General features: G+C 43.1%; 1 protein-coding gene across 2 annotated transcripts in view; it reads right to left on the bottom strand.

Annotated features, from left to right (window-relative positions):
• Nucleotides 1-19,219, bottom strand: part of ANTXR2 (ANTXR cell adhesion molecule 2) — a 103,401-nt gene that overhangs the window by 16,479 nt on the left and 67,703 nt on the right. The window contains exon 17 of one of the 2 annotated variants that reach the window (XM_080630992.1): nucleotides 12,678-12,764. The exons of the other annotated variant lie outside the window; for it this stretch is intronic. Within the exon in view, the coding sequence (XP_080487118.1) occupies nucleotides 12,756-12,764 (9 nt within the window). The 3' untranslated portion in view covers nucleotides 12,678-12,755. Of the gene's footprint in view, nucleotides 1-12,677; nucleotides 12,765-19,219 lie in introns of those variants that run through there. 2 annotated transcript variants of the gene reach the window in all.

Below are 19,219 nucleotides of genomic sequence, written 5' to 3'. Positions count from 1 at the left end.
AGGTCGAAGGAGGTGATCCTGCCCCTCTACTCTGCTCTCGTGAGACCTCACTTGGAGCATTGTGTGCAGTTCTGGTGTCCTCAACATAAAAAGGACATGGAACTGTTGGGACAAGTCCAGAGGAGGGCCACGAGGATGATCAGGGGACTGGAGCACCTCCTGTATGGAGACAGGCTGAGAAAGTTGGGGCTGTTCAGCCTGGAGAAGAGAAGGCTGCGTGGAGACCTCATAGCAGCCTTCCAGTATCTGAAGGGGGCCTACAAGGATGCTGGAGAGGGACTATTCATCAGGGACTGTAGTGACAGGACAAGGGGTAATGGGTTCAAACTTAAACAGGGGAAGTTTAGATTGGATATAAGGAAGAAATTCTTTACTGAGAGGGTGATGAGGCACTGGAATGGGTTGCCCAGGGAGGTTGTGAATGCTCCATCCTTGGCGGTGTTCAAGGCCAGGTTGGATGAGGCCCTGGGTGACATGGTTTAGTGTGAGGAGTCCCTGCCCATGGCAGGGGGGTTGGAACTAGATGATCTTAAGGTCCTTTCCAACCCTAACTATTCTATGATTCTATGATTCTATGATATTGATTGCATATAGGAATGCAAATGTCATCCCACTGGGTTTGGCGTTTTGCTTCCCATTCAGTCATCTGCTGCTCAAAGAAACTTAGGTGTGAAATAGCTTCCTATGGTTTCTTTCCTATAGATAAAGGAAGAGGTGAGCATTTGCTTCTGTTACTAGTTTTTAATTGTCTGCTGTATTGTTTGTCATAAAAACAAAGAGCTGCAAGTCAGAGCACTGATAAGCAGCAGCACAGTAACCTCGTTGGAGGATTGCTGCCTAGCCAGGCCTAGGTAGCCTCAAGAGAAAGGCCTCTAAACTGTACAGCTCTGTATCTGGAGACATGGAAAGGCTGAACACTAACATAGGGAAGGAAATTCCTGGCAAAGCCAAAGAGAGTATCATGGTCCAGGTCTGCCCATGTTGGACACAGACCAACAGGCAGTACCCAGAGCCAGTGCTTCGAGCTCTGTAGCACCCTGTCCAGATGAATAGAATCTGGTAATTTAAGAGACTGTAAAATAAAAGCAAAGATTTCCTTATTCTGTACTCTTTTTAGTTTAAGATCAGTTTCATTGAACCCAAGAAAAATAAGTTTTGTGCATACTCTTAGGTGACAGCAGTTTGGACCAATTTGTCCTAAGGAGGTAGGTATAAAATCATAGAATCATAGAATAGTTAAGGTTGGAAAGGACCTTAAGATCATCTAGTTCCAACCCCCCTGCCATGGGCAGGGACACCTCACACTAAACCATGTCACCCAAGGCCTCATCCAACCTGGCCTTGAACACCGCCAAGGATGGAGCATTCACAACCTCCCTGGGCAACCCATTCCAGTGCCTCACCACCCTCACAGTAAAGAACTTCTTCCTTATATCCAATCTAAACTTCCCCTGTTTAAGTTTGAACCCGTTACCCCTTGTCCTGTCACTACAGTCCCTGATGAATAGTCCCTCCCCAGCATCCTTGTAGGCCCCCTTCAGATACTGGAAGGCTGCTCTGAGGTCTCCACGCAGCCTTCTCTTTTCCAGGCTGAACAGCCCCAACTTTCCCAGCCTGTCATCATACGGGAGGTGCTCCATGAAAGAGTTCTTAAATTGAACATAACTGTCTGCTAAGAATTTAAAACAGAATTATCTGGCTTAAAAATTACTTTAATTAAATCAGTACGTCAGTCTGTTAGAAAAGCTGACGTGCCTTATTCAGCCTAACCTGCATTAGAGAAAGAGCAGAGGGGGTAAGGAGCCACCTCCAAGCTGAACACAATTCCTGCCAAGGCTGATGAATCAAGGGTTCTGTTCCAAAGAACACAAAGAAGCATCTTTGTGTTTGCCTAGACAGTGCCCACTCTATTACTTGTCATGTAAGTGTTCCTTGAGGTGAGGCTGACCTTCCAGTAGACCCTCTCAGATAGAACAGTTTGTTTTGCACCTGTTTGATGCACAGCCCGTTCATAGCATGGTTATACTGTGATCTGATATTGCAGTGGATCTGTTTGCGACTGACATGTGTGCAGCATGTCTCCTTTCACCAAAGGTACTCTTTGGTAAGGGCAATTTATAGTTAAACTAATGGCATAGACAGAAGCTGTATGGGCTGCCTTTTGCTGTGGTGTTTCTGTAGCAGGAGGACTGAGGCTCCCAGCAGCAGCCTTACTTCAGGTTTCCATCAGGATATATATAAGATAATAACTAGAACCAGTTTTGTAAATGTTTCTATATACTATTTCTTTAGTTTTGTTCTGAATGACCATTTTCACACTGTAGAATCTTTTTCTAAGAAGAACGTGATATTTGTAATTCAGGATTTTTTTCTTTCTTTCTACATGTTCTATGTTAAACATATACTATACTTTAAAACTAGCAGCCGACTGAAAAAAAAAAAGGCCACACCACAAATATATGTTTGCTTCCTTTTGAAAAGCTTCTGGGTTTTTGTGTTGGTTTGTTGTTTTTTTTTTAACACACTGGGAGGAAACACCCTTGAGGACAATTTCAGTCAGTGAAACTAACTTTTAGGAGCTGTGGAATGAGTGAGCATCTGGTTCTTCATTTGCAGCATATATAAGGCTTGTCAGAGCTTGCAGCTCTGTATGCAGTTATGGTGTTCTCAACATAAGAAGGACATGGAACTGTTGAAGCAAGTCTAGAGGAGGCCACAAAGACGATCAGGGGACTGGAGCACCTCCTCTGTGAAGACAGGCTGAGAAAATTGGGGCTGTTCAAGCCTGGAGAAGAGAAGCTGCATGGAGACCTCAAAGCAGCTTTCCAGTATCTGAAAGGGGCCTACAAGGGTGACAGAGACGGACTCTTCATCAGGGACTGTAGTGATAGGACAACAGGTGATGAGTTCAAACTGAAAGAGGGGAAGTTGAAGTTAGATCTAAAGAAGTTCTTTACTGTGAAGGTGGTGAGGCATTGGCACAGGTTGCCCAAAGAAGTGGTGAATGCTCCACCCTTGTCAGTGTTCAAGGCTAGGTTGGACAGAGCCTTGGGTGACATGGTCTAGTGTGAGGCATCCCTGCTCACGGCAGGGGGCTGGAACTGGATGATCTTAAGGTCCTTTCCAACCTGAACCATTCTATTATGCTACAATGCTATAGCCATGCCCAGGTGGTGCTAGAGTTGGCAGGTTTGTAATGAAGGAAGGAAGCCCCTCCACTTTATTTAGGAATTGGCCCTTGAATACTTAGATAATGCTTAAACTGTCCTGTACTAACAAACTGCTCTAGTACAGATGAAAAAAGACTAGTGGCTGCCAAATGTGTAGGTTCTTACCTTTGACTGAAACAACACCTCTTGTCACTTCCCTTGCTGGAAAACATGGGTTTTCCAATTGGTCTTCTGCTTCTGTGTATATAGAAGCACCCATTGCTTACACAGGCCACAAGTGGAATGCAGGACAGACCTGAGCAGCACAGCCAGAGCAGCATGAGTGACCCACCTTGCAGCACTGGAATGTGAACCAAAGAGCTACCAATTATCTTATATATGCCACTATTATTTTATATAAACAGCCTAGGTTTGGGGGGGTGGTGGTGTCATGCAGTGTAGGGTCGCTCTGCTTTGAGCTTGCTGATTTCTCCCTGCATGAAGAGACATTCAGAAATGTCAGTGAGAGGAGGAGAAAAGGTTTTAAGGGATGTGAAAGAAACAGCAGTCATCCTCCCAGTCTATTTCAAGACTGAAGTATTCAATTTTGTTACTTAGTAAAAAGAAAATGAACAATCTCCACAAAAAGATCCTTGTTTAAAAGTGGGGAAGTGGTACAGTGCATTTAAATGGAGGTCAGATTTAACAACCCTGTGATCAGTCTAATTGGTGAATTTAGGAAATGAGCAGGCCTTTGTTTGCAATACAAACATGAAGTCAGTGACTGCTGTTGTTACTCAGTGGAGTGAATGGTGAGCATTTTGCTGCCCGAGACTGCTCCCAAGCACGTGCTTCTCCTCACTGTTCTAGGACTATTTAATTTGCCATTGAGGGGAGGAGGCATCTTCTAGCTAGGTGTGAATGTTTTCAACTTTTTCAAATCACTGGTAATTTAGAACTAGTCTCTGAAATTACCTGGTAAATGACCACAACAACATTTAGAAGTAAAAAGCAATGAGGTGTGCACAATTACCTTCCAAAGCTGGAGGCACAGCACACTTCAGCATGAATTTAATTGCAGTATGGGTAGACTGGTGCATTTTGTAGATCCTATCACTGAGGAGGATGACAGCTATTTCTAGTTGAAAACATAATGAAAGACTAAACTGTTAAATTATAAACTTAAAAAAAAAGTTCACTTGCCAAAATAAAATATAGGTTTCTTTATTGTAATTAGTTGCCCATTTCAAATTCTATTTTCAAACAAGTGTAGTGAAATTAGTAAAGATAGGTTTGGGAATCATCTTAAACTGCCTTACATGTATTAGCTGCAGTTAGTAAAGGGCTAAATTATTTTTCACATTTTAAAATGCCCCAGGCATGTTGATAAGGAGTCTTGTACCAGTTGTAACAGAACTTAATGGAGCCAGTCTATCAATCATTTGCATGTGGAGGCCCTACTGAAATGAACAGCCCTATCTGTTGTTCACTTTGCTTGTCTAGAAGTCCTCATTTCTAATTACCCCTTTGCAAACCAACCACGGGTTCAGTGTGTGAATCACAGTTAGGATGCCAGTGCAAAAATTCAAGCCCCACTGCTGTCACTTACACTGGACTAAGACAGAACACTGTTGGTATTGTCCCTTTCAAGAGAGAGCTCCACAGCTTGGCTACAGCCACATGCCAGTACGTGCTCTGACATACCGGAGTGGCCAAGCCAACAGCACAAGCTTTTTGCTTCCATAATCTTGAAAGGTGTAAACTCTGAGAATGGTGTGAACAGGATGCTTCAGCTAAACATAAGAGAAGCTACCATCAGTAAGGTGAGGTTTTTTCCTTGACTGATCCTGTTGCAGTCACTGAGGCTGGACAGAACCTTGGGAGACATGGTCTAGTGTGGGGTGTCCCTGCCCATGGCAGGGGGGTGGAACTGGATGATCTTAAGGTCCTTTCCAACCCAAATCATTCTATGACATTATGACTCTATATTAATACACCATTAACATAGGAAGGCATACAGAATATTGCAAGTATCATATTTTAATAAGTATCATATCATACTCATTAAAATATGTGAAAAGAGACAGAAATTTAGTTAAGAAACACATCTATAAAATCTAGCCAATAAAAACAACAAAAAAACCCCCACAATCAAACAAAAACTAACAGAAGTTGGAATGTGCTCAATCTCTGTACTTAACCAAACCTGATTTCAAAGTCTTTTAAAAACAGCAATCCAACTATTGCAGCATTATAAATTAATGCCAAAGAGCCCTGTAAGTGGAAAATGTCAACATGCGAATGTTAAGCAAGAGATTTACAGAAGAACTTAAAGTCTCCCAAGTCCCACTGAAGTGCTCTGCATCCCATAAACCCTTCTGAAAATCTCAAGTGCTACTGCACTTGCCAGTGAAGGACATTCTCCTTCAGACTAGGTTGAATTTCTTGTGACAGCTGCTTCTCTTCCACACACGCCTGTGGGACAGAGTGTGTCCCCAGGTGACAGCACACCATGTTGGAGCTGGAGCAGAATCCCTCCCACCACTCTCACCTCCCTTGCCATTCCTGCAGAGCTGCAGCAGAGCACATGGTGGTAGGTACCATATGTGCTGCAGTACCTGTGCACACGAGGCTGGGCTAAGGACAGAGTGTCAGCCTAACTGGGGAGAGCTGTCAGACCAGAGCTGGGTTGCGTGTTTGAAAGTCTGCCACTTGGACACTGAAACAGTTGCATGCCAGAGCTCCTTCTCTCCCAAAGGATAGCACAGACTGAACTCAAATAATGAGGTTAATGTGGAAAGAAGTGCATTTAGTTATGACTACAAGAGACTGGCTTCTCAGTAAACAGGTGACTGAAATGAAAGGAGTGCTTCATGCTTCCATAGGGCAGGGCATGGAACGTGCACTTAGTCCTAAGACTCATTAATAAAAAAGTTTAATTTATTACTATAGTATATTTTATAAACACTAAGGAAGCTGCAGAAGCTCGCTTCTGCAACAAAGAGGAATTAGGAAATTAGATTACAGACAAAGGGGGTCTACAAGGATGCTGGAGAGGGACTCTTCATCAGGGACTGTAGCAATAGGACAAGGGGTGATGGGTTTAAAGTGTAACAGGGGAAGTTCAGGTTAGATTCAAGGAAGAAGTTCTTTACTGTGAGGGTGGTGGGGTACTGGAACAAGTTGTCCGAAGAAGTGGTAAATGCTGCATCCCTGGCAGTGTTCAAGGCCAGGCTGGACAGAGCCTTGGGAGACATGGTCTAGTGTGAGGCATCCCTGCCCATGGCAGTGGCCTGGAACTAGATGATCTTAAGGTCCTTTCCAAACCAAACCATTCTGTGACTCAATGATTCTATAAACATTAGAATTTAACTTGGATTGAAATCCTACCCGCACACACAACACAGAGCATATGAAGAGCTTTGGCTAAATTCAGACCATGGAAAGCCGAAAGCCTGAAAGGGTTGCCCCAGCTGTGGTGTCCCCAGAAGAGCCAGCTTACACATTTCCACACAGATGTAGCCTTTGAAGAGGCAGGTTGAGGTGAGAGGAAAAGAAATGGGTAATGCTGACAGTAGTCCAAACAAAAACCCCTTCACTGCTAAAAGTTAAGGATTTACACTTCCCTGATGGCATCATTTGCTATTTTAGGAGAGTTTAGTACAAACTTTTAATTTGCTGGGGGAAACTCCTGTAATCTGTGTAACCTTTGCTGTGTGTGAAATGTGAGTGGGAAAGAGATGGGATGGATTAGGGGAAACACATGGAGGTGCAGCTGAGCTCACCCTTTCCACCTAAAGATTGGAGTTGCAAAGCTAGGACAGACATCTGTACAGTACCACCAGCCAAAACCACCACTAATTCTCCATTTAACTATGATGTATTGGTTTAGGGGGAAGCAGTGTTTGCTACAGGCATCAAAACCTCATTGCTGCAATGTATCATCCATCTCCTGGTGTCTTATAAGTTAAATAAGAACTCTAGAAAGCCAGATGTGAAAATAACACCAGGAAACACTCAGGAAAAACATTTCTGTGAATTACTGAGGTTTCCTGTACAAGAGCACTCTGGTTAATGTGTCACCTTTACTCTGGGAAGAGACTGGATAGGAGCTCACTAGCAAACTGATGGTGCTGATGACCAAGTCATGGCATATGGCTAAGTGCTTACTTTGCACTGGAGCCCCGTGCCCAGGCACAACACCACGGTGGCTGCAAGCTGTTGAAATCACAACAGCCAGGGATGTAACCTAGACATAGCATGTAACTGCATAGCAGGCTTAAAGTTTATGGGAGGAATAAATTCTTATCATTAATAAAAAAGAAAATAAAAAACCCTTGGATATCCCTTTGAGAGGATGTTCTTAACTAAGGCTTCAGTACTACAAGTACAGATCAGAAAAAACTGTTTCTGCTCTTTATCTCTTTCTTACTCCTTCCCATAGATACGTGGTTTGGCTGTACCTAATTGAAAAGAAGAAAAAAGTGGCATAAGCGTAATTAAGATCTTAATTCAGTTACAGACTGGATAGGAATAAATCACTCCAGACTTGATGGTGACAGTAAGAAAATACCATGCCTCATTTTCCTCTGTAATAGAGATTACTAACACATGATGAGGAATCCTGAGAAGAGAAGGATGTGAGAGCACCTGTCCTGTGCTGAACCTAAGGCATGGTGCAGTCACAGCAGGGTGATACCACTGATTGATAACACTGACTGATTCACAGGGGGGAAGATGTGCAATTCAAGGATTAGAACAGGGGGAAAAATTAAATCTATATATCTAAACACAAGCAAAATCATCTTCACACACACTCATCCGTGGTAAATGACAGTTAAAAGTATTTTGGTGAGGGAAATGGAGGGCAGGTTTGTGCTTGGCAGATAGGAGAGAAGGGGAGCACAGTGGTAGCTGGAAAAGGCAGTTCACAGGCCTATTGGCAGATAGGAAATGTTGGCACAATGCGTTTGCATTTTAATTTCAATAGGCTGCTAAGCTCTTAAAACACATTAAGCATATCCACCACTGCTGGCAAAATCTTTCCTGTCTTTGACTGCCACTGCAATGCTCCCTGCCCTGGCTGGGCCCCAGGGCCATGCTGTGGACTCACCTCCAGGCACTTGCACACTCAGCCCTGCTTTTCTTGTCCTTAAGAGGCAAGCCTGGGTTTGTGTGGGCACATATCTGTGTACAGAAACATTCAGCCTTATGAGGATCTAGCTTTTTTCCTTTGAACTTTTAAGCTAGTTCAGTGAATGCCTAACTTTGAAATTCTGCTCACCTCACTGTCCTTTTACAAGGTAAAATTAAGTGCTGTTACTCACCTAGGGCTTTTGGCATTATTGCTCTAAAGGTCCTGCTCTGCCATGGTGATCTCTGTCTCAAGCAGGATTATCAAACAGCGCTTTGCTGGTTCTTGCTCTCGGCTGCCAGGTAGGCAGGCTGGGTGTCATGCCTTCCTGTGTCTTAGGTACCATGGGGCTCCCACTAGTCCGCACCCACCTTTGGAGGTCTTGGCGTTAATACACTGCTGTAATGTTGTACTTGTGAGGGGCTTCTGAAGAACTGACTGTGAAGCTGAGATGGATTTATTGTCATGAACAGTCCCCCCCAGCACACATACTTTCCAGCCTCACCTCCCAGTTCACACACTGTTCCTTTGAACATGCGAAGTCTCACACACGATTCTTGCCAGTGAGAAGTCATCTGTGTGCAGTTCTGATGTCCTCAACATAAGGACATTGAGCTATTGGAGCAAGTCCAGAGGAGGCCACAAGGATGATCAGGGGCTGGAGCACCCCCTGTATGAAGACAGGCTGAGAAAGTTGGAGCTGTTCAGCCTGGAGATGAGAAGCTGTGTGAAGACCTCAGAGCAGCCTTCCAGTGTCTGAAGGGGACCTACCAGGATGCTAGAGAGGGAATCTTCATCAGGGACTCTAGTGATAGGACAAAAGGTGATGGGTTTAAACTGAAAGAGGGGAAGTTCAGGTCAGATATAAGGAAGAAGTTCTTTATTGTGAGGGTGGTGAAGGGCTGGCACAGGTTGCCCAGAAAAGTGGTAAATGCTCCACCCCTGGCAGTGTTCAAGGCCAGGTTGGACAGAGCCTTGGGCGACATGGTCTAGTGTGAGGCATCCATGCCCTTGGCAGGGGGTTGGAACTGTATGATCTGAATGTCCTTTCCACCCCTACCATTCTATGATTCTATGGTTTCAGACAAAGTAGTGGCTGAACAATTAGGCCCTGAGTGGATCATGACCCTGACAACATCCTCAGATAAGACATTTCCAAAAAGAAAATGCTGTCCCTGAATAGTGACAGTGTTCTTTTAAACTGCACTTTTTCTTTGGAATCAACCTTTCTGCAGTTTCAATCACACTGTCTGTCAGCTCAATCACAAATCACAGTTGACTGGGTCTTTCCCCCTCTTTTCCTTGCTGAAAGAAAGAAAGAAAAAAAAGCTGTAGCAGAAAGAGAAAAAAAAAACCCAAAACAGTTCAATAAATGCCAAGATAGCCCAATGACAAAGATTCTGGGAACTACTGATTCCTCTTTTCTCACCATACCCTCTGATGACTTCACATTCAATTCCTCAAAAACAAACAGTCCCACAAGACATCAGCTCAGCGCAGCCTGGTTTCTTATGTGCTGATACCTGGAGAAGATGGATACCGAGCATGGCCTCCAGAGCTGCCTCTGCTGCAGTTTGTCCTTTCCAAGGCAACACCGAAACATCTTCTACCTGGCCACATCCTCCCTGACACGTGCAGGCAGTGTGACACCTCTGAAACCTCTGCTTTGCTGGAAAAGGCACTGGGCTCCTTCCTGGCTGAACTGATGGTCCTGTCCTCTCCATTCCCGCAGTAAAACCAGGCTGAAGCCATGCTGCAGACGGGACAGGAACAACAGGATGGCTTCCCAGGGAGTGTGGTTATTTTAGCTAAGTGTGCAATTGCATTTTCAACATAATTAGGTGCCTAATTGTGCGCCTAGGCCTAGCTGATGTATCTGCACGTGTATCTAATTATGATTTATCTAAAGGCTCTCTGGCCATAATGCTTGCTGTCCAACCCAAGTGAGAGATGAGTTTGAGTGGTCGCTTTTCCCCAGCTTTTGTTTTAAACTGAATCCCTATTTACCCTGGTTTTTTAAACAACTTCAGCTGACTGAGCAGTGGGAACACTCCAAACGGGTATTACTGCAAGCCAAGCACAGAGCTGCACAAACATCTGTGAAAAAAAGAAGCTTCCAGGGGAAGGCCAGGGTGAGGTTAAGAAATTAAATGTCCATGTAAGGCTTCCAAACAATGCTGATGTTGGACTTCTCCAGTGGTGTGGCTGACACACAGTAAGAATTTGTACCAGCAATCACCAAGGTCAAAAGGGATCTGTGCTTTTTCAGTACATGTTAAAGGGGAGCCACAAAGATAGCTTTTGCTATATAATGGAGAATGTCACAAACATCACAGCCGTACAGTTTGTGTGATCTTCCTGAGCAGTGCTGCCACTTGCACTTTCCCTGTGTCTTGTCTAACAGCAACTGTGAAAGGCCACAGTGAGGGTTTTTTTCACTAAACTGTAAACCTGAAAAAGGCAAAACAAAACAAAACAAAAAACAGACAGAGATTTTTTTTGCCTTACATTACATTTCCTTTTACTTAGATAAATTCTCTGAATCCTCTCTTAGGAATATTCAGCTGCCTTTTATCACACAACTGGCTTGACTCGGCCCCCATCAAATTCTCAGGATGAGGTAGGCTACACTGCCATGCAGTCAGACGTCTTAATAAAATCAGCGCTGGGAAAGTGTCTGTTACTTGCCTTCAGTGAAGCGTTTTTTAGCCTAGAGTATCCAATCTCTCTTTATGGTGTATGATGTCAAAAACACTGCACAAGCAGAGATCTGTGTTTCTTTTGCCACAGACAATAAATCTTTAGTGTCTCCTCTTGATATGCATCACTCCACTTGATCTCAGGAGGCACTATACATCTCTCTTTCCCTCTGCTTCTTCTAACAAGGTCACTTTCCAGTGATAAAACAACTTTTCCAGAAGGTATAGTGTTCAATAATTAATATCTGATAATAGCTTCCCAAAGCAGTGCTTTAAAATCCTAACGCATGCTCTTCACAAACAGCATGAAGAACACTTAAAATAGGTTTGAGTAGCACATCTGAAAATATCAGCCTCAAAACCTTAAGACATGTATGACTAAACTTACCACCAATACAAACAGATCTGTATCCACCTGTCTGGGTTCAGCAATAGCAGTCATTTTTATTCTTCTTAGTAGCCGGCGCAGTTCTGTGTTTTTGACTTTCAGCCTGGGAACAGCGCTGATAACACCAATGTTTGTAGTTGTTGCTCAGTAATGTTTATTCTGACCAAGGACTTTCTGAGTCTCATGCTCTGCCAGGGAGGAGAGGAAGCTGGGAAGAAGCAGAGACAGGACACCTGACCCAAACTAACCAAAGAGGTATGCCATACCACAGCACGTCATGCCCAGGATGTAGAACTGGGGGCAGTTACCCAGAAGGATTAGATCACTGCCGGGGTCGGGCTGGGTATCGGTCTGCAGGTGCTGAGCGGTTGTATTCTCTCCCCTTGTTATTTCCCTTATCATTATTATTATTGGTGGCAGCAGTAGTGATTTGTGTTATACCTTAGTTACTGGACTGTTCTTACCTCAACCCGTGGGAGTCACATTCTTTCGATTCTCCTCCCTACCCCTCGGGGAGTGGGGGTGGGGAGGAAGTGGGAGAGTGAGAGGGAGACTGCGTAGTTCTGATTAACGGCTGGACTTAAACCATGACACCACTCATGCCAAAAGGGAAGTGAGCACTTCCTCTTACCAACCACCACCATTTTACTACAAGTCTAAGAAGGTTAAGAATATGCGTATAGTATAACTTTCTGCAAATAGGAAAATAGAAATCTCCTGCTGCTTTTGCTACTGCGTATGTCAATTCTGTAGTAATAGTCTCACAAGTGGTAGGTTACTCCAGAAGGTGCAGGACAGCCAGTGAGCCACAACTGGGGAGAGAGACCATCAACCAGAAGTTGTAGTGATCACAGAGCACCATTTCCTGTTGCTGTTATGTATTTCCTTCTACCAGCCATTTCATTGCTGCTCAGCTAGCTTTACTGAGTGATCTCCAGTGAAAGTAAGGTTTGACTAAAGCACAGAGAACACAGCATCAGAGCATTTACTGGGGGGAAAAAAAAAAAAAAAGAGATTGCCAGTCATTTCTCACAATGTTTTTCCTGGGTTTTGGGTGACTTTACAATCGTTCAGATGGGGTGTGCATTTATCATAGCGAGAGGAAAGGGAAGTTTTTTCACACCACAGAACTGAGGTAGTTGGCCTCTATGCTTTGCCTTGAGGAAGAGGAAGCCCACCATTTCCCCAGGGATCCATCAGGAAAGACAGGCAACTGAAGCCTGAGTCTCTGCAAGACCCAGTCACAACAGCAGACACAAACTCTATGCCCAAACCAGCCTCTGATGCTGCCTGGTGGGAGCATTTGCTGGGCCTCAGCCAAAACCAGGACAACCAGAAACATGGTCCATTGCATTCTCTTGTTCCTTTGCACACTTTTCTTTCTATTAGAAATGCTGTTATCGAAGGGAAAAAGTCTTACTTAGTTGCCATCATAATCCTAATAAAATGGCCATCAAGTTCATTAGCCAGCTATTATCTCTGACCATCTGCTTGGGGTCCATCCTGTCGTGTGACCAAAGGGAACCACTGTCTGCTACTAATGCGTGGCAGATTGGTTGTCAGGCCTGACCCCAAGTGTCATTACGGAAAAACAACTGCACAAAGGTCATTCCCATCAACTGCCTGAGACTCCAACTGCATATCAGTGGGCAGAAGCCTTTGTAGATTTTGTTAATAAAATGGAATAAATAACCTGCTCAATTGTGACAGATATTCTAGGTTTAAGAAAGCCACCCAAAGCTCTCCTGTGGTGATGGCAAATGGAGCTAGCTGAGGAATGGAACTAGAAAGAGGCAACAAGGAGGAACTGGGACAGAGGGGGAAGCAGTCCTGATGTGAGGATGTGCTCTACAATGAATGGTCTCTCTCCTAGGATGAGTAGTTGTTCTTGGTGGCAATAAGCAGGATTTCTGTATCATTTAGAGATGTGCTACCATTTGTAATGCTGGGGAGAGCTTGGCTTTCATAAAATCACAGAATGGTTTGGGTTGGAAAGGACCTTAAGATCATCCACTTCCAACCCCCTGCCGTGGGCACGGATGCCTCACACTAGACCATGTCACCCAAGACCCTGTCCAGCCTGGCCTTGAGCACTGCCAGGGATGGAGCATTTACCACTTCTTTGGCCAACCTGTGCCAGTGCCTCACCACCCTCACAGTAAAGAGCATCTTCCTTATATCTAACCTGAATTTCCCCTGTTTCAGTTTAAACCCATAAATGGACCTGGACATTGAAAAATTAATTTCACAACAGAAATAATTTTGAATTATGGGAACAAATGAAAAAGATCAGAAGCCATAAATATAATTTTTGATGATTATTCTTCTTTTTCTCCCCACTGTCCACCTATAACATACAACAGTCCCATTCAGCAGCATATGTGCTATAGTCCTTCTCAACTTTTAACCTTCCTCTTCATTCCTTGATTCTGCATGAGCTACGCAATCAACGTCAAGCCATGGGAACAGTGCCCTGACCTCACCTTCTTTTAGAGAATATTGTATTAAAGCTAATGAAAAAATCTGCATGTAGGCAGTGATTATCATGTACAACTGCTTTAGAGCCTTTGCACTGGTACAGTGACTACCTGGGTGGGCATATTTGAACATACTCTGAACTCGATGAGCTCCAGTTTAGCACAAGCGTATAAAAAAATCCACCTTGAGCGAACCTCCTTGAGGTCTGGGCTGCCACAGCTACCTGCAAGTGACACTGGCACATAAAACGCTTTCTAAAAATAGTCTTTTCAAGATGTTTTCTTCCGTTGGTTAGAGAACTGGAGCCCAGGGAAGTCAAAGGAAAACTAACCTATTTCTTTTCACCTCATTCTGTCACCAAGTTTCCCATCCCAGAACCTCTCTAGTTCCTGGTCTGTTGATTTCCATCATCACTCATCTCTGTTTCTACAAAGTATTTGTACTGATCTCCTCTATACTTAGTATTAATCATGTAAATAATCTTTTGTAAAGAAAGACTGCAAAAATGTGTAGTATAGTTTGAATCTGAACAAAATCCAAATGCTGCAACTCTGTCACAGAGTTTTCTTGCTTAGTTTATATGCTCAAATCATAATTTAGTATTTTCTCCTGCAGTCAGGACTTCAGTAAACGTTACTGAGATTTATCACACAGTTAGGTAGCTGCAGCTGTAGAAAGATGCACCTCTATGTGTACTGCCTGTCCAGCAGGAACTGGTTTAAAAATAAGAAAAGGGAAAAGTGAAGGCCCAACCATTAACTCACCGAAACTGGGAAAGATAAAAAGGTAACATTTCTAGTCATGATTTGTGTCTAAATGGCCCAAGGCACAGAGACTTGTGCTGCGCTTGTGTTAAACATGACTTAAATCTGCAAATCAAAGTTAATCAAGACAAATGGCATCTATAACCAAAATGGATTAATATACATATCACCATAAATAGAGGTATACATGTTTCTTGTATGGAAATTTAACCTTTGTGCAAAGCAGATTTTTCACTTTCATTACATTTTGCTGAAGAGAGTGTGCTGCCTCTGCGCATGCAAGTGCTCCTACAGCCATTTGTATGCATATATACATATAAGAATTTCTTCATACCGAAATGTATGTATGTGTAAATTGTGTGAATGTAAATATAAGATAGGCCATATGTCCCAAAAGTCCCAAAAGAGCATCTGATGTTGATATGTAGACAGTGTGTTAAGGACCTTCCTAATTAATAACGCAGTTTAAAATCTCTTGGCAATCAATTAAGATTAATGACAGAAGTCATCCTCTATCCCCTTACGCCCGAGTCTCAGGCTGTGAAAACCCTGGGTCGTGAAACTAATCCTGTTATCTGCTGCCTTCTTCATCTGAAAAGCCTACAGATTAACACAGCAGACATTATCGAATTTACAACCAGCCGCTCGGACAGCTGCCCTACTTTCAGCACTTAATGGAAAAGGAACTAATCTGGTTAGGAGCATCGGACTACTGCATAAATCTGTGCGCCCAAGACAGTTAAAGCTCCCACGTCTCTTCTGGAGAGGAGTGACTGCATGAACCTGTCAGCTTGCTTCTCACTGCCTAAGCTGAAACTAAGGTCTCTTCCTAAACTGGACTAAGGAGATGCTAGTCATGAACATCAACTGCAGAAGGGCTGTGCCCAAGCTGGGAGCTGCGCTTTATGACCAGGTTTGGTTACACACACACTGCCCCCTCTTCATTCTCAGCCAGGTAGCTATTAACTACAACTGCTTTTAGTGTACTCCACACCGTGAAAAAGATGTTTAAGGAATTAAAAAAACAAACTTGTTTTTTTTTCCTTTTTGAATCATACCCAATGAAACAGATACTAATAAAAAATGTATTGCCAAATGAAATAATTTCTTGCTAGTATAGCTTGGAGGGGAGAAAGAATTGCAGTGCTTTCTTTTAGGCATGCCAAGGGACAATTTTTTTTCATAAAATCATAAAATCATAGAATCATAGAATGGTTTGGGTTGGAAAGGACCTTAAATGCTTTGCTCAATGGGAATGTTATCATTGAAGGAGGAGATCCATTGAACTGAGTCTTATGCTGTAGTTTGAATTACTGCTAGTGCAGTTTAATTTTAAGCCAAAACACGTACTACTTCTAAGCAGCCCCAGTAATCTTTCTCTAACTGTAACTTGTTATTTCTCTATGCATTTCAGCAACTTGCAGTGATAAAAAAAGAGCCAAATCACCTTCTTTTTTTCAAGGAGGTCCCCCTTGTTTAGAGAATGGACAAATAGTTCTGGGTTTAGAGAACACAGAAGTAAACCAAAAAATGCTGCCACCACTAGTCTTGTTCCTGTTCCCGTTACCCCCTTAGGCAAGACAGCAGTGCTCACTGGGTTACAAAGCATGGGGCTAGTAACAGTGCTGGCTGAGGGGCATCTCTGCTGCAAAGGGGGATGATGGCACTGCCATTATGGAGTGTTTGTGCGCAGTTGTAAGGCACTTACAGCCTCAGCCTTCTAACAATTTATGATTTAGTATTTCCTGCCTGTGCCAAGCTTAGGAATTACTGAAGAAATACAAAGGGAACAGTAACATGGGATTCGTCTCAGAGACCAGAATACTCATGAAGTGTTTCTAACTGTGAATTGTGTGGTGCTAACCAAGTCACAACGCAGAGTATAATCCATTTGTGTAACGTAGAGATGCTCACAAAGTAACATGAGTTTAAACAGATGTTTGTATTAATTCTGCAGCCATTATTATGAAAGAATCTTTCAAGCAGGTAAATGCTAATAAATAGGTTTAAAATTGAAAACAAGTGTCCTCCTTTTTATTAGGCCATTTTGTAACATTAAAAAAGCTATTCTCTAATTCTATTATAGAAATTCTTCTGTGATTAGCTACTGATGTTTTTTCCCTTTTACCAGTCCCACATACTTGCATATTGATAGGGCAAAATTTTAAATATAAGTGCCATAGGCTTTTTGTGGACTTAAAGGAAATCTGTGTGCATCAATGTGCACAGGATCAGAATCTCAGCCACTATCAAACTGCACAAAGCAACATGGTCATATAACAAATTTGAAGAAACCTGATGACTACCTTTAGATGCTAAGCTATGACTCAGAAAACAAACACCAGGATTTGAAGAAAAGACCAGTTCCCAGTGCTAGCATTGAGAACCTGTGCTAAGGTCTGTTCTCATGCAGTAACGATTCCCTGGAAGAGGCAATGGCACTGCAATGGCGCACGCATTCCACTCTGCTTCGTGGCTGGATGCGACATTGCACACTGAAGGTTGCCACAATCTCAGATAAGATCCTCAAACAGTTGACTGCTTTATCGAAGTACCCCAACACTACTGTGGCTCCCTCTTTTCTCCCCCTTTAATAACAAAAGAAAAGGAAGTACAGACAGGAGTATGAACACAGGGTAATGCATCATTTATAAATTAGCTTGTTATTGCAGAAAACAAAACATGACTTTGAAAACAAAATCTCCTGTTGCGGACTCCCCTATGATGTTTGATGGGAGCCCTTCAAAAGAGTTCATGGCTTATTGGAGGCTGTTTATGTGGGGACTTCGATCTGTACCTGCTGTCCCCTGTCACTCCCTGGAAACTTGGCAGCAGATGTTGTAGCGCAAAGTTGTCTCTGAAGTGGCTCTCTGTCCTCATCTCTCCACCACAACAGAGTCAAACTATATTGGATCTCTTCATTTGTGCCTGAGGCATGTTTGGGAGCACAGCTGTGTCCACCCCACTCTACCTTTAGTGTTTCAGCCCCCAGGCGGCAAATGTGAGACCAAAACTGTTCTGCCACTCTTAACTACATCTGTTGACAGTCCTGCAGCCTCGCTGCAGGCTGCCGAGGACCTGTGCCTCCACTCAGAACAGATGTCAGTGACAACCTGCTAGCTCACACCTGCACAAGCTTCCCTAATCTCACGGATTGATAGCTGAAAAATGGATCACTCCAAGGACTTCCTTCCACAATCAAAGCGACAGTGTTCAGTCCTCAAACTAGGCCACCTTCAGCATCACCTGGCAACGTGGTAGAGGTGGCAGAGGAGAGGAAAGGGAGAAGGAAGAAACGGCTTACTCTACTTTGATCTTTGATACTTCATGCCTAAATTTCAATTACTTGATCAAGGACTTCAATTCAGCAGTGAATTCTTCTACAAATGGCAACTACCAAGTTCTTAAACCATAAAAGAAAGACAACAAAGCAAAACAACTATGTGGCTGCTGTTCATCGTAACAGTGCTTCTGACATAACTATATGTGTGTGTGTCTTGCTGTGCATATGTGTGACTGCTTGGCCATTCACTGACTTAAACCCACCAGGGTACACCATGAGATCTCTGACTAGCAAGGTAGGAAACAGTAAACAGATTACACACACACATTCCCCAAGATAAAAAATATCATACTAGACACAAATTGCACTCTCACAGTGCCCCATGTCACACCTTAACAACCATTTGTTCAGCCTTTATCCATCACTACAAATGCTACTGCTTTTTTAGCGAGGAACTGATGATGAGTGAGCTTCTTCTCTGTTTTTGAGAAAACAGGATGTGGATCAGTGTCTTCCTGTCAAGTTCTGAGAAGGCGTATGCCTGACTCCATGGTGGCTCAGCAAAGGCTTCCCTGGCAGGCAACTTTTAAGGTACCTACCTGTCTTAATAGTCAGAAATCCTCAAAACAGGGCCTGGCTGACAAATCTTTAGCCTGGTCACGCAACAGTTCTATGTTCCTATTTACATTGTTTTTTACCTGTTAAGCTGTATTGTACTGTTTATTTTTTATGTAGATTTGTTGTTGTTAATTCTGCTACATATAACATGCATGGTTTGTGCAAATGGTAACTTTCCAACATTAACAACTAGAATGCTAACACAAGTATTTGACTATGCTATTTCCAGCATTGCACTCTCTGACATTCTGCTTCTTTCAACACCTGTCTTAATTCAGTCTCTCCTTTTCCTCCTTTAGAACAGTACCAAACTACATCCCAAGAAAATAATGCAAACACCGATTTATCTCTCATTCTCCCAAAGGTAACACCCTCCTTTTAACCCCTCTAATTGTTTCATGTCACCTTTATGGTGTATGTTGCAGAAATAGTGTTCTTGCACACTACTGCTTTGTGAGAGAACCTGACCTGTCAAGACCCATCCAGGGCCATCTCATTTACAGGAAATCATTTGCTCTTGTGTCTCTTCAGATGTGCAACCAACAGGAAGCTAAATGATCCTAGGAGGATGGAAATATTTTGAAGATAAATCAGTTTCTCAGATGAATGCTAAGATTTAAAATAATACTTTCGTGAGGAATAACAACCAGAAACACACAATGTAGTTTCACTATAAAAGCTTCAAGTAACAACTCTGCTTCCCAGT

The sequence above is a fragment of the Psittacula echo genome (genome assembly GCF_963264785.1).
Source record: "Psittacula echo genome assembly, chromosome: 1".
Taxonomy (NCBI): domain Eukaryota; kingdom Metazoa; phylum Chordata; class Aves; order Psittaciformes; family Psittacidae; genus Psittacula; species Psittacula echo.
This window is presented reverse-complemented; position numbering and strand designations above follow the sequence as displayed.